General features: G+C 42.9%; 1 protein-coding gene across 1 annotated transcript; it reads left to right on the forward strand.

Moving 5' to 3' along the window:
- The first annotated feature begins 8,692 nt into the window (after positions 1-8,692).
- LOC111959934 (uncharacterized) lies at positions 8,693-13,493 on the forward strand. The gene is made up of 4 exons (XM_023981793.2): positions 8,693-9,253; positions 10,040-10,276; positions 10,606-11,797; positions 12,367-13,493. The coding sequence occupies exons 2-4, from the start codon at positions 10,138-10,140 to the stop codon at positions 12,551-12,553; spliced, it is 1,518 nt and encodes a 505-aa protein (XP_023837561.1). The 5' UTR covers positions 8,693-9,253; positions 10,040-10,137; the 3' UTR covers positions 12,554-13,493.
- The last annotated feature ends 1,995 nt before the right edge of the window (positions 13,494-15,488 follow it).

The following is a 15,488-nucleotide window of genomic DNA, read 5'->3' on the forward strand; positions in this document are numbered from 1 at the left end:
ATTGTTATAGTTTACAAAGTTTTGAAGATGTTAAAGTTGTTGAATGTGTCTGTCTGTCCATGTGTCCATGTCTGTCATCTCAAATTTTTCTCTCGACCTGTGTGCACCTACGTTGTAAACCTTCATTCATAGGCTAGGTTGTAGCAAGCACATGATGGGTATAAGGACATGTTGAGTATCATATAGTAACCTAAACCTATTGATGTTACATTGAGCTGGATGAATGGAATATGAATGACAGTCATCCAACATGCTGTAATAGAAATAAGGCCATGCTCATGAAAAAAATTAAATCTTCCCTCACCATAAACGGCACTGACCGCCACTGGTAAAGTGACTATGCATAGATAATAAAAAGAGAGTAACAGCAGTGTAAAAAATGTGGTCAATGTCAATATTCCAGGTAGCCATTTGATTAACTGTTTAGCAGTCTTATGGCTAGGGGGTAGAAGCTGTTAAGGAGCCTTTTGGACCTAGACTTGGCTCTCCGGTACTGTTTGCCGTGTGGTAGCAGAGAGAACAGTATATGACTTGGGTGGCTGGGGTCTATGACAATTTTTAGGGCCTTCCTCTGACACCACCTGGTATAGAGGTCCTGGGTGGCAGGAAGCTTGGCCCCAATGATGTACTGGGCCCTACGCATTACCCTCTGTAACGCCTTGCGGTCGGAGGCCGAGCAGTTACATACCAAGCAGTGATGCAACCAGTCAGGATGCTCTCGATGGTGCAACTGTAGAACTTTTTGACGATCTGAGGACCCATGCCAAATCTTTTCAGTTTTCTGAGGGGGAATAGGCGTTGTCGTGCTTTCTTCACGACTGTCTTGGTGTGTTTGGACCAAGATAGTTTCTTAGTGATGTGAACACCAAGGAACTTAAAGCTCTCGACCTGCTCCACTACAGTCCCGTCGATGTGAATGGGGGTGTGTTCAGCCTTCCTTTCCTTTAATCCACGATCAGCTCCATTTGTCTTGCTCACGTTGAGGGAGAGGTTGTTGTCCTGGCACCACACTGCCAGGTCTCTGACCTCCTACCTATAGGCTGTCTCATCAATGTTGGTGATCAGGCCTACCACCATTGTGTCGTCGGCAAACTTAATGATGGTGTTGGAGTCATGCGTGGCCACGCAGTCGTGGGTGAACAGGGAGTACAGGAGGGGACTAAGCACGCACCCCTAAGGGTCACCGTGTTGAGGATCAGCGTGGCAGATGTGTTGTTGCCTACCCTTACCACCTTGGGGTATGTGAATTTTGTGTACCAGTGTTTAGTGTTCACGTTACGGGACTGTATCGTCTTCGTTCCTTTTTGTCGGTTTGTTGTTTTGTTCGGTGTTTAAGTAATTCCCATTAAATATGGATGAAATTCACGCTGCGCCTTGGTCCTCCTCTCTTTCACCCGAAGACAGTGTTACAGAATCACCCACAAAAGGGACCAAGCAGTGTCGGTAACGGGCAGCAACAGCAGCAAGCAGCGGCCGAAATCTCAGGACTCCTGGACATGGGAGGAGATTTTAAACGGAGAAGGACCTGGGCAACAGGCTGGGGAATAATCGCCGCCCAAAGCTGAGCTGGAGGGAGCGAAGCTGAGCGGCGGCGATATGAGGAGCAGCACGGCAGCGCGACAGGTACGAAGGCACCCCAGAATTTTTGGGGGGGAACACGGGGAGTGTGGCTAAGCCAGGTAGCAGACCTGAGCTCACTCCTCGTGCTTATTATAAGCAGCGCGTTACTGGTCAGGCACCGTGTTATGCGGTTAAGCGCACGGTGTCGCCAGTGCGTGCCCTAGCCCGGTGCGCTATAGGGCAGCCCCCCGAAGGTGTAATGTGAGTGTGGGCATCCAGCCAGGGCGTAGTGTGCCTGGTCAGCGTGTTGGTCTCCAGTACGCCGTTTCGGTCCAGGGTATCCTGCCCGGCTCTGCGTGCTGGTGCCGGGGCGCTGGGAGGGTGCAGTGCGTCCTATGCCTGCGCTCCGCTCGTGCCGGGCAAATGTGGGAGTGGAGTTTAAGGGAGGTTGCGTGTAGTAGGCATTAGATCTCCAGTGCTCACCACAGCCCGGTTCAACCTGTGCCTGCACTCTGGAGGGTCCGGGCTAGAGTAGTATTCCAGCCTGGGGAGTGGTGCCAAGGCTGCGCACCAGAGCTCCAGTGCTCCCTCACACACCCGGTCCTTCAGGGTGCCTCCTCCTAACACCAAGCTCCTGTAGGTCTCCCCAGCCTGGTGGGTCCTGTGGCAGCCCACGCACCAGGCTGTCTCTCCGTCTCCTCCCTACAGGTTGCCCGTCTGCCCAGCGCCGCCTGCGCTGCCGTCTGCCCAGCGCCCGCCTGCGTGTCCACGCAGCGCCGTCAGAGCCGCCCGTGAGCTGTCTGAGCGTCCAGCGCCTCTGTCCTGAGCGTCAGAGCCGCCGTCTGGTCAGAGTGCTGAGCCGTCAGAAGCCGCCCATATGTCCTGAAGCCGTCAGAGCCGCCCGTCTGTCCTGAGCCGTCAGAGCGCCCGTCTGTCTGAGCCGCTAGAGCCGCCGTCAGTCAGGAGCCGCTAGAGCCGCCCGTCAGTCAGGAGCCGCTAGAGCTGTCCGCCAGTCAGGAAGCCGCCAGAGCCGCCGCCGAGTCAGGAGCCGCTAGAGCCGTCAGTCAGCCAGACTCGCCAGAGCCGTCAGTCAGCCAGGACCTGCCAGAGCCGTCAGTCAGCCAGGACCGGCCAGAGTCGTCAGTCAGCCAGGACCGGCCAGAGTCGTTAGTCAGCCAGGACCTGCCAGAGTCGTCAGTCACAGCCAGGACCTGCCAGAGTCGTCAGTCAGCCAGGACCTGCCAGAGTCATCAGTCAGCCAGGACCGGCCAGAGGCCGTCAGCCAGCCAGACGGCCAGAGTCGTCAGCAGCCATGACCTGCCAGAGCCGTCAGTGAGTCCGGAGCTGCCCTCAGTCCGGAGAGCTGCCCCTCAGTCCGGAGCTGGCCCCTCAGTTCGGAGCTGCCCCTCTGTCCAGAGGCCCCCATGCAGTACAGTGGGTTATGTTGGAGGGTCGCCATTCCGAGGAGGCCAAGGGAAGCGGGGATTTAACTATGGTGGGGTGGGGGGCCACGTCCACGCCAGAGCCGCCACCGTGGACAGATGCCCACCCAGACCTCCCATATAGGTTCAGGTTTTGCGGCCGGAGTCCGCACCTTGGGGGGGGGGGGGGGGGGGGGATACTGTCACGTTCCTGACTATTTCCTTTGTTTAGTCTTTGTTTAGTTGGTCAGGACGTGAGCTGGGTGGGCATTCTATGTTTTGTGTTTTCACTGTTTGTTTGTGGTGTGATTGTTCCTGTTTCAGTGTACCAGTGTTTAGTGTTCATGTTACGGGACTGTTCGTCTTCGTTCCTTTTTGTCGGTTTGTTGTTTTTGTTTCGGTGTTTAAGTAATTCCATTAAATATGGATGAAATTCACGCTGCGCCTTGGTCCTCCTCTCTTTCACCCGAAGACAGTCATTTACACTATGTAAGAAATCTGGAGTGGTCATGCCTTCATCAAGCACATTAATAATATGAATATGTAAGAAATCTGGAGTGATCATGCCTTCAGCAAGCACATTAATAATATGAATATGTAAGAACTCTAGAGTGATCATGCCTTCAGCAAGGACATTAATAATATGAATATGTAAGAACTCTAGAGTGATCATGACTTCAGCAAGCACATTAATAATATGAATATGTAAGAANATGCCTTCAGCAAGGACATTAATAATATGAATATGTAAGAACTCTAGAGTGATCATGACTTCAGCAAGCACATTAATAATATGAATATGTAAGAACTCTAGAGTGATCATGCCTTCAGCAAGGACATTAATAATAAGTATGAAACATTTCTAAAGTTGTGCTTGGCTTCAGCAAGCACACCTAATTATGGTTTTAAAAGAGAGACAGAAAGCACAGTCAGATATTGGGAGGTAAACAGAGGAATTTACCAACGGATATCGAAAAGCCTCTCCCCAAGAGGCTGCATGCTCAAACATTCTTTTGGTCTGATAGGACAGGATATTATTAGACAGTTCTAGGGCTGGGAACATTTCTCAAGACATCCTACTGTCTATATCAAATGTGAACCAGTATACAATTTATTTTCTTTTGGTGAGAAGACGTCTGCCAATCGTTCACTGTGTGTTATAGATTGTTCATATTTCCCTGTCCAGTAATAACCTTTGATGGGGCTGGAGAAGAGAGCACTTTGTGACCCTTAGAGTTGTTGTTGGCTTGAGGCCCAGCTCCTACAGACTTGTGAACCACAACACCCCACTCTGTCTTGAAGATGAACACACACACACATACAAACGCACACACGCACACATGCACCACAAAAACAAACACACACACGTACACACACAGATACACACACAAGATTCAGTATGTGTTGTGTGCGTGCTCTTAATTGTTGTTGCTGGACAATCATTTGTTTCTTCTCAACAGAAAAAAATTGAGAGAAGTGGTACTCAAGGATCTCCTTAATGTATTGAAGACGATGTGTCAGTTCTACGATCATCTACAGCAAGTAACAGAAGAGGGCAGCAGACTCAAGCACAGTATTATATCAAGAACCCCTGGCAGGGATCCTTGTTTAGCATTTCTTCATTTTTGGGATGGGCTCATTTTGAGGAATCATTGCGTACTTGATAGATGAACATATTTAAACAATGTAATTCAGAATAATAGTACTTTCTAGTCAATATCGAATACTGATCAATATCTAATTCAAGGGTATTGTAATGCAGTATCTGAATCACCTCAAGTAGACAAGTCTACTCTATATTTTCCTTGAGGCTCCTTCTGAAGTGATCCTGCTCTTACAACTCAACTGTATTGAGTTGAATCTGCTGCATCTTCATCAAAATGTTCACGATCAGAGTGACAAAAACAAACGCCAATTGACACATTCTGACAACGAATCTTCATCAGAGCACACATCATCTCTTTTTAGTATTTAGAAGCCATATGGACGCACTTGTGTGTGGAGACTGGGGAGCTTTGTCTCCATGTGGCTGGCCTGTGGATGAGCGACTGATCAAGCCTGTGGTTGTGGATGACACAGGAGAGCAGCTGGCTGCTGCTGCCTGTCAGTTCCCTATAGACCCAGACTGCTGCTGAAGCTCAAAAGGCCCCTGTTGTCATGGGAAGAGTGATTGATCATGGCAGTACTGCTGTTGAGGAGCATCCCTGTTGCTGTTTCATACCCATTCTGGGTTCCCTATCCAGTATTTAGTATATATAATACTATGGGATTCACAATAGACTGTTAGGTGGGAGTAAATAAGGTGCTGAGGGAGAGAAAATAACATTATTTGAATACTGTAAAACACTTGTTCTCTTTGGCTCTTAGATCAAAGGCAAGGCTTATTATTCCTCTGGTTGCTGTGATGAAACTACAATGGCTTGAAATCACTGGATTGTTGTCTATTCCAACCCATATTGTTATGTGAAACTGCAGTACAAATAAGATTCAGTAATCCAGTAACATTATTTGAACATGTAACTGCAACCCTTTACGTTTTAGTCATTTAGCAGACACTCTTATCCAGAGCGACGTACAGTTATTTTGTGGTCTGCTGCCTTAGCTCTCCTGGTCCTGGTCAGCTCATAGTCAGGGCTGTGGGGCATTGGATACTAACTACCTCCCCAATCTGAGCCACGATCAGTTACTGACTGGAGGTGACTGTGAGAGAGCTCAAGATGAAGGTGAACAAAGTGTCACCGGTATGATTAATGAAATGAGAACTTAAATGAAATGTAATGAGAACCTGAGAAGCTTTAAAATGCATACTTAAAAATTGTCTTTAGCCTCTACTTCACTATTCCTGCTCAAGCTCAAACCAGACTTTCCAGAACACTGCACTTTGTTCTGCCACCATCATTCACCTTTTGTGTACAGGAAATAAGCACAGCACAGCAATACTGTTAAACCAAATTAAAATACAATATCTGTCACAACCTGATCTGTTTCACCTGTATTTGTGCTTGTCTCCACCCCCCTCCAGGTGTTGCCCATCTTCCCCATTATCCCTAGTGTATTTATACCTTTGTTCTCTGTTTGTCTGTTGCCAGTTCATTTTGTTCGTCAAGCCTACCAGAGTTTTCCCCTTGCTCTGTTTCTAGCTCCTGTTTTCTAGTTTTCACAGTTTTGACCATTCTGCCTCCCCTGTCCCTGAGCCTGCCTGCCGTTGTGTACCTTGTCACATCACACTGGATTATTGACCTCTGCCTGCTCTTGACCTGTCGTTTTCCTGCCCCCTCTTGTAGTAATACACTTTTGTTACTTCAACACTGTCTGCATCTGGGTCTTCCCTAAAGTGTGATAATATCCTAAAGTGATGCTTTTGGCCCAGTGAACAATTAAAACAAAAACAAAAAATGTACCATCCATGTCAGGGTAAAATATGTTATGGTATTAATATTCAGGCTCAATGTCAATATGATTCAAAGTATTTTTGTAAGTAATGTATAAGCATTTGTACTAATTAAACACAGAGATTATTTCTTCTTCTGAATGTCATACAGACTTACAAAAGATGAAGTTCTTAGTTCCAGCTTGTGATTGAACCACATTTGACAATGCAGCACATTGCATGACATTGTGCTGCATGATAAGATGACAGGATGACACTCCCTCTTTCTACCAAGCTTCCTCGGGGATGATTGACTTTCAAGAAGGTTTCATCAAATTTAAGGTCATATCTTTGCAAATTTGCCTCTGATATAATTTTTCAGGATTATTCTATACAAATAGATTTTCGTAAAGGATGATTTTTACTAAATATACATACATAAAGTAAAGGAAGCAATTCCGTTGTTTATTATAGTACAGGATTTAATCACTACAATGACATCTTACACACAAGTAATGTGGGAGGGAGGGTGTATTAAAGGTTTCAAAAGTGTCCCTGTATTGGCAGGAACCTGTAGTGTTGCTTCCCATATTGCCAATCCGTGTAAAAAGTTAATGTAAGCAGGATTCGTAGGGAGCTGGTGATGAAACTATGCTGTAACTGTTACCAATGTGCCATACTTGCGAAGTGCAAGCCCTCCTTTGAAAGCAGTTCTCTCTATGATGTAGGGTCAGATCTCTCAAAGCTTCTTGTACAGTAGTTGCAGAAAGGGCAATGCTTTTGCAGCAGAAAATATGATTTGTATTATTTTCCATAAATTAAATGTAGATAGAAAATGAATAAAATATAGCATAAAATGATATAGGTATGGCATACGAGATGATATGTGACTACTGAACGCATATCATATGCATACAATATGCCTGTTATAATATAAACCTTCTCCGTGACCACTTCAAACAGAAAAAAGGGGAAAAAACATGAAAGTATTTGCACATTGTCCACATCCACACACACAAACATCCGTTCGTGATAGCATGCATCAGTGTTTATTGGGTGTTTCATGTGTAATTTTTCCACTATTCCAAATCTTAAAGAACTTCTCAAAAAGCAACAGTACTCTCCCATATGATTATAATAGTTACATTTCAATTTACTAGTGCTGGTCTCCTGGAGAGAAGTTAAACAATAACAAATGGACTACAATAGCAAGTGGACTACATTCCTCAACAATGCTATTGATAACACCAGATGGCGTTTCTGCTGCTATCAGATGGTTAATGCTGTGAGAAATTGAAACAGTGAAGAAAGCAAACAAAAAAACACACAAAAACGTGTGTCCTGTATCGTTATACTATCACCAGTTTTCTGCATTATTTTGGGAATGGAATAGAGTCGAATTTTAATATATTACAATAGAATATAGGTTGCAGGTTAGGTTACACACGTCGAGAAAGAATAGACGTAGAAAGGGTCAGGCGACTGCAGGAAGTTTTCATGAACTTCATGACACGAATATTACAAATGCAAAGAATTAAGAGGTTGTATGAACAAAAGCTCCAACGAGTGCAATAACAAGAACATTGTAAGCACAGAGGTACGGGGATTCTTTTAAACCCTTGGCAACAGACACGCCAAAAAACATGTTTTCAAAGGGGGGCAGTGTTCCCTATTACTATAGCAACAGGAAGACATGGCTGCTTCAATCAGCTTTTGGTTTCTCAGTGAGGAAAATGCATAGCAACTCCAGACAGAGAGTGGTGTAACTGTTGTACTAATGAGAGATAAGGTCAAGTGTAAGCTGCTTTGACCTCCTGTGTGTCCTTTTGTCTTTCTAACCATATAGCCCTTTGGAATTATTATTATACTTTTATTAATATTTTATACACAATATATGTTAATAAGAGATTTTTTATAGAGGTTTGACAATTTTAGTTGAGATGAAATTGATGGCTGGTAGCCTACTAAGTTTTTCTCTGGTTGAATACACTAAAGTGCATTACATTTATAATAGAATTTGCTCATTCGTAAAGTTATAGGTTGCAACCTTCTTATTATAATTATTAAAAAGGTAATGTCTTATGGAGGAAATAATAAATACTGAAAGAGGCAGGTGGCCTCTGTCTCCTTACTACGTGTACACACATATACAAGTAACATTGGATCTATGACTATTAAAAATCATTGGACAATTCCTAATCGACCAATAAGAGGTTTAGTCTAGATAAACCAATAGTGTGACCACAATCCTACAACATTCGGCGAACCCGCTGCGTAACTGATGCAACAGGGCTGCAACAGGGCTGCAACAAAAGTTACACCTTCCAACTGCAAGACTGTATCCTTCCTCCCGTGTGTATGACTAAATAGTCCGCTATAAACCGTGCCCGTTATTACAGAAGGCTTTATGTAAGACATTCTCTGTGGGTGACAATTTATTTACTAACAAGATATTAGCTCGGAAATATGATCCTAAACATACCATGATTCCTGAGGTGAATTGCGTTTTTGCAACCCAAGTGTGTTTGTAGCAATGTAAATATATATTATTATTTAAATGTAAATAATGTAAAGTTATATCGTTTTATTTCCATTGTATTACAATATGTCTTTTGGAAATAACACGGTGGAAAGTCCCTTGAATATGACGCGATAAAAGGGGTAAAATGTAAACTGCGGATTGATTTGTAACAGTGTGATACGGTCCGGATTTAGTAGTTCCAGAAGAAGTAGCGGATTCCTAAACTTTCTGTTTGAAACTCATCGTCTTCATAACACATCAAATGAGGTCATTGTGTTCTAAGTAAGAAATGGCTTATTAAATTGACCTCCCTGTCACTAGTTGTTGTGCTTTGCATTTGCAACGCACTTCCAAACAACTATACTATTGAGAAATAATGGGGTAAGTGAAATTATTTGTTCTCTTTATTCTATAGTTGTGAAATAAAATGTGTTCAATATGTTAGCTTTGACATTGTAATTCTTTTATTAACCATTTCTGAAATGATGTTGGGGTTATTGTAATGACCTTTTAGTCTAATAGAGATATTTTGAATCTACAGTTTTACAGTAGCCTACTGAGCTCAGAGGTGAGAACTGCCACTGAAAAATATTTTATCAGTGGGCTACTAGTAAAATCTATATTTTTCAAATGTAGAAATTTGCTATACATTTAAAACATAAACATATAACAATAGTTGGAACGAGAGGAAAAAAATTATACTTTTTAATATTTGATATAGAATACACATAGGCTAACTAACATGAACCTTGTTTACTATACTGTAGTGTAGACACTGCTTTCCTGGACTGTGAAATGGATTATAACAAATACAATTTGATATGTTGTTGAGATATTATAGTTGCATTTTATGAGGGGAGTGAGTTTTCATAGAGACAGGGTTATATAGCCCTGAAACAGATTTCCAAACCAACTTATTTTCCTAAAGTTCAGTAGTTTCGTAATGTGAAAACTAAGATGTTGGTTTATGGATGTAAAATGCAATTATCAGGAATCTTCAACCATTTTTGGTCTGATGAAGACCCTCTGATAATTGTACAATTTGAACAGTTGTTTTTAGTATGTGGTGGTTTTGCGGGTGTGGCAGTGGGGTGAAATGGGGTGTTTGGGTGTGGAAATTCAGTAGAGTTCTTGATTGTTTTAATTTGAATTTTTTGTCATTCACAGGTCTTCAAGTGTTCCCACCACTCTGTCCATAGTGACGCTTCTCTGGAACCCTCGCACACTTAGTGCATTTCACCATTTTGACCGAAATAAAAGACACGATGGCGGTATCGATCTTTCGCAGGAAAATTCCTCTTGTTTGCACGGTCGACCTCATCATTCCCTCTTTCCAACAAGCTAACGACAGCCAATCCTGGGGAAGGAAGGGGGTGGAGTTATCGGAGAGACAGCACATAATTGGTGAGTTACGGCAAGACGCTTTTTTATTTTTCCACATTCCAGGTGGAACCGCACTGCAGTACGGGCTAATGTCGTACAGTGAGTGAAGCTAAGAGGATATTTTCCCAATGAAGACGATGGCGTTCAATCATTTTCAAATGATCGGTTAGTTTCTCAAGGATATTTTGTTTTCTTTTTTTTCTACATTTATCGTTTCCAGATTTTTCTACATTTATCATCATTTATCGTCTGAAATTAAAGGACCGTTTAAAAAAAATCCTAATTTAATTTTATGCCTGCGATATGGACATTTGAATTCAATATTTTAACAAAATCTTTTTTTTTCATAGGTGATGGTCAGACGGACTGGATGACGGAAAAAGTTGATTTGTCTTCGTTCCAGTCGACTACTGAATCCTCTTCTAGCTCATCTTCTCCGCCCTCACCGTTGGAACATGATGTCAAGGTGCCCTCTGACTTGGAGGTCATGACCTCTCTTTTGCAAGAGGAGCTTGCTCAGCTTGAGGATTACTTCCGGTCTGAATCGACTTCAACCAAATTGGACAAATCACCAAAATGTGACAAAGGCGCCCAAGCAATGGGTGCCCATTCTTACTACCAGTTGCCCTATGCTTCGTACAGTGGCAACCAATCAGAAACCAGCCCACTGKTTGTTACCCTGGCAACRGGGGAACTCGACCGGGTGAGCTTCTGTGGTGGTCCCRTTGGAAGAYCCAAAATKGCGAGACCAGCCCMATACAACTRTCATCATCGTTCATACAATACTTGCCGAARAATAGTTTCAGATGGTGTCAACAAAGTTGGAGAGGAACTTGAGCATGACACCTGGAGTGCCAAAGGAAGTTMCTCAGGAWGCACAGAGGTKGCTGTTAACCACTKTTCTACATTGAARASMGTKGGGAAGARCATTRGCAGTGTWAAGAAAGTCAGAGAATGTGGTGTATYGYTGAAGGAWGAGGAAAGTTATTGTTTTACAGAGGACGTTTTTTGCAGTGAAGAGATGACCAGAGGTTTTTGTATGGGTGGGTCSTTCGATACCCACCCCAAGAGAGAAGGACAGTTGATGCATGGAATGAAGGTTAGTGGCAGTGGTTATGATGGTATGGGGCTGGAGGTCTTGCATTGCAACAAAGATGGTGGACWCTCTGGARSTATTCCTCAAGAGCCAGAGGCAAACGRTGGCTATTACCACCACCACCCGAACRTTGCTSATACAGAGCCTTATCATAGCTTTATMRGTGAAATCGAAGAGCCTACACAAGTACATGGTAYAGAGCCCCAGCATGRCCACTACCTCTTCCCAGAATGYMTYGGAGACCAAAGCTACGAATGTCTGTCAAGAGGAGAGAGCGAGGGGCCAATGGWGGGCTCGCCCATTCACAGGCAARCAGTACAGAGGYTAAAGGAAGATCCATGCTCCCTGAGCTGCCTCAAACCAGGCCTTGTCGCTGTCCCTCTGGAAGTACATACCGGAGAACGGAAGCAGAAGAAGAGAGACCAGAACAAAACAGCTGCTCACAGGTATGTTGTGAAAAATATACTAATTTTTTTATTGTGTTATAAAGTTTAAATAAAAACTGTGATGATAGAATGTTTGGTCATTTTTTTGAGTCGGACCCCAAAAAATTCTGTGCACATTTGAAGTAGACCTTCATCTCTGGTTTGAATGGGATCACTGTGTCTTTTCACTGGTGTGATAGTGCTACCAGAATTGCTCAGATATAAATGTGTTTATAAAATATGAAATCTGAACTCTTCTAATAGGACCTGCTATCTTGGAGGTTCATAGATGCATATCCGGAAATCTAGCATGAGGTTGGGATTGGGAAAACATGTCCATGTTAAATTCATGACACTAGCTATCTCTATCTCTTAGAGAGAACTGATATTGAACTGCCAACCTACTGTAGCTCAGTGACCCAGACAAGTCATGGTAGCTTCAACAAAGATAGATGGGATGTTGTGGGTGTAGGATAGGGTTGGCAACTGCGACTTGTGGTGGGGACTGAGAGAGGGACATAATAAGGGGAAAGGGGGGGCTCCAACGGTACAGTAGGTGCAAGCTGACCCTGGTATTTTGTAAACTGCAGGTATCGACTGCGTAAGAGGGTGGAGCTGGACATACTGGAGGAGGAGCTTCATGGGCTGGAGGAACACAACCGGGAGCTCCGCGACAAGGCGGAGTCAGTGGAACGAGAGATTCAATATGTCAAAGATTTACTCATCGAGGTCTACAAGGCACGTAGTCAACGCCTAAAGCAAGATGCCAGTGCCTAATCTCCTACCCACAACACCAGCATTCACATCAAAAGCACTTGTTTGTTCAAAATTATAGTTGCATGATTTTGGTAGTTTTTCTAAAAATAAATAATATAATCGCTTTAAAATTGTTACAGACAATAAACAACACAATGTACTTTTCCAAATGTTACCCTGAATGACTTCAGGCCTCAGTTGAATTTAGGAGGGAACTAAACTAAACTGTCCGTGACCACTGTGACACTGACCTGCCTTGTAATGTTTGAGCTCGCAATGATTGACTGTTTAACTGTCATTTTTTAACAGTAATAGAAGCAATTGAATTATGTCTGTGTTATTGACACTCAATGGCAGCATAAAGGAAGGAAGCTTTATTCTGTGATATTGTACGTTTTGTTTTATTTATTCAAGTACCCTTTTGCTTCTTCCACTCATTTGGTATAAGGGATTGAAGAAGGAATGTTTAAAATGCTGTGGAAAAGTTCATTAATAAATGCTGCAAACTACTAGAACATTTGATTGCTAAAATGCTAATGTTGAACATGTAGGAAACCACCTAGACCTTGCTAAAGTACCCAATGCATGTTTGATTGTTAAAAATGCATGATTGATTGTTATTTGAAAAGTCATGCTTTAACTGTTTTAGTTTCATGAGCTGACTTTTTCTACAGTGCATTACCCTTAAATATTGAATCATACTCAGGATGTTTGTCCACTTTTACATAATGGGGAAAATATACATGGAATTCACTGTTTTATCAGCTTACTTTTTTCTTGGCTGTATTTTGCGAAAAAACAATCACCTGTTGACACAACAATAAATTGTTGTTGGGCATAATGTCTTCATGAGAATCTTATTTGATGAGTATGTGTTCAATTCAGGTCTGCTTGTTTGATAGATGATGATGTCTGGTAACTATCAGGTAAATTGCAGCCAAATAAACCAGTTATGTTTTTATCATGTATTCTGTGTGGACTGTTATTACAATACATTGTTATTACACTGTTATAGAAGTCAGACACAGTTTACATCAGTGTTGCTCAATCCATTTCTGTGGGACCCACAGAGGGAGTGCACTTTTATTTTATAGCCCAGCTAACAAGTGATTTTAAGCCTTGGTCATGTAGCTTAATGTATCTTCTGGAAGACTTGTTAACGGTGGACTAGATGTCTGTCAGTCCAGCGAATAAACAACAACATCAAGGTAGGTCAATAGGGAGTCTCACCATCAGCCCGGACACCGCTGTGTCAGGGGCCTTACACAGGCCGAAAGGATCCGCTCAAACACGTACAAACCCAATGGGGTGGTAAGTGGCATTGCAGGGGCATTATACAGACTGAAAGGTACCCTCTCAAACTCGTACAGACCTGACCTGGTAAAAGCTGTCTTCTCATAATCTCTGGCTCTAGTCTGGTAGAACCAACTTGATTGCTGCATTCACCATTCTATTTCACTCCACATATTACAGAATGGTGAACCAGGGATCAGGCTGGTTTCACCAGGCTATTGCGTATCCATCTCGACCTGCCAATATGTCGGTGTGTAGTTTTGAAGGAATCAGATTGTTGTAGCAATATGGCCGAAACCCTGACCCCGATAGAAAGGTTAGGTGTAGTGCTGTATCACCATTTTGTATAGACCTATTCAATTCCTTCATATCCCAATAGGCTATGCTTTTTATTTAGGCCGTAGATTCAAAGTGATAGACAAGAGTAGGAAGGCGAGATGCCCATCCCTTCTGTGTCTGTTTTGAACCAAGATTTCACTCCCTCTGGTCTGGTTGGCTGCATTGCAGGGAGAGTGAGTACATCTATTTTTCACCACTAGAGGAATGTACAGTAACGAATGATTACGCATATAATGATGAAAATGAATAAAGGTTCTGAACACCATAAAGTCTTGTGTTTTTCAGGGAAATATGGGATATTTTACAGGGAAATTGTTCTTAACACAAACACAATTTCTGTAATGCTTGCAAACAGTCACTACATTATTAGGAGATCACACTCTCTAGTGTAAAGTCAGGGAGGAAAACATAGAAAGGGTCAGTTATACATACATACTGAACATACGTACATAGATACATACAAACATACATACATCAACAATCTGTTGGTCTCATAGTTCTACATAACGGTCAATCCAACAATTATGACTGGAATGAAGCTAAAGTACTAATCTACTGCATACCCAGAGGCCGAAGGCACACTGAGGAAGACTGGTATCTGTCTCTTGGAGTGACAACAGAAGTTCCCAATCTCATCAACCACCACTAGGAGGGTGTGCGAAACCTCTCCATATCCATACTACATGGGCCTCTGAAAGTATGAGGCAATCTTACACAATTCTTGCAGATCAGAGTTAGAAGAGGGAGTCGCTGGAATGAATAAAAATGTTTATCTTGCTCTAGTGCTTCACTGTCTTCTCACAGGGTGGTTGAGGGATATCCTCTTCTGTTTTGTGATTCAATTTGTATTGATAGTATAGCACATTTGGAGGTTCATTCAGTTACACTTGCAGTTAGATCAGTAAACATTATACATTTTATCATTGTGAAAAATAATACATTGTTCACATGATCAGATGGACAGAAACTTGAACAGAATTTAAAAAAAATCAGGGCAGTAATTCATGTCTTCACCACAGGATGTTCAGCTCAGCGTTGAAGACTCTCAGAAGTGTGACTATAGATGTGAATTGCAGCCATACCACCATGTATCCCACTGCTGGCATTCCCCTGAAACACGGTTCGGCCTGCTTGATCCTTGGATGGGAGACCAGATGCTGCTGAAGGTGATGTTGGAGTGACAGTAGGGGGCACTCTTCCTTCTGGTTCAAGGACATCTCATTGTCCCAGGGCAGTGAGGGCCAGGGGCACGACTCTGTACAAGCTATCATTCATCAGATAAGATATTAAGATAAAATCCTGTTCTCTGTGGTCTCTATGGTCA

Source organism: Salvelinus sp. IW2-2015, linkage group LG4p, assembly GCF_002910315.2.
Source record: "Salvelinus sp. IW2-2015 linkage group LG4p, ASM291031v2, whole genome shotgun sequence".
In the NCBI taxonomy this organism is placed as follows: Eukaryota; Metazoa; Chordata; class Actinopteri; order Salmoniformes; family Salmonidae; genus Salvelinus; species Salvelinus sp. IW2-2015.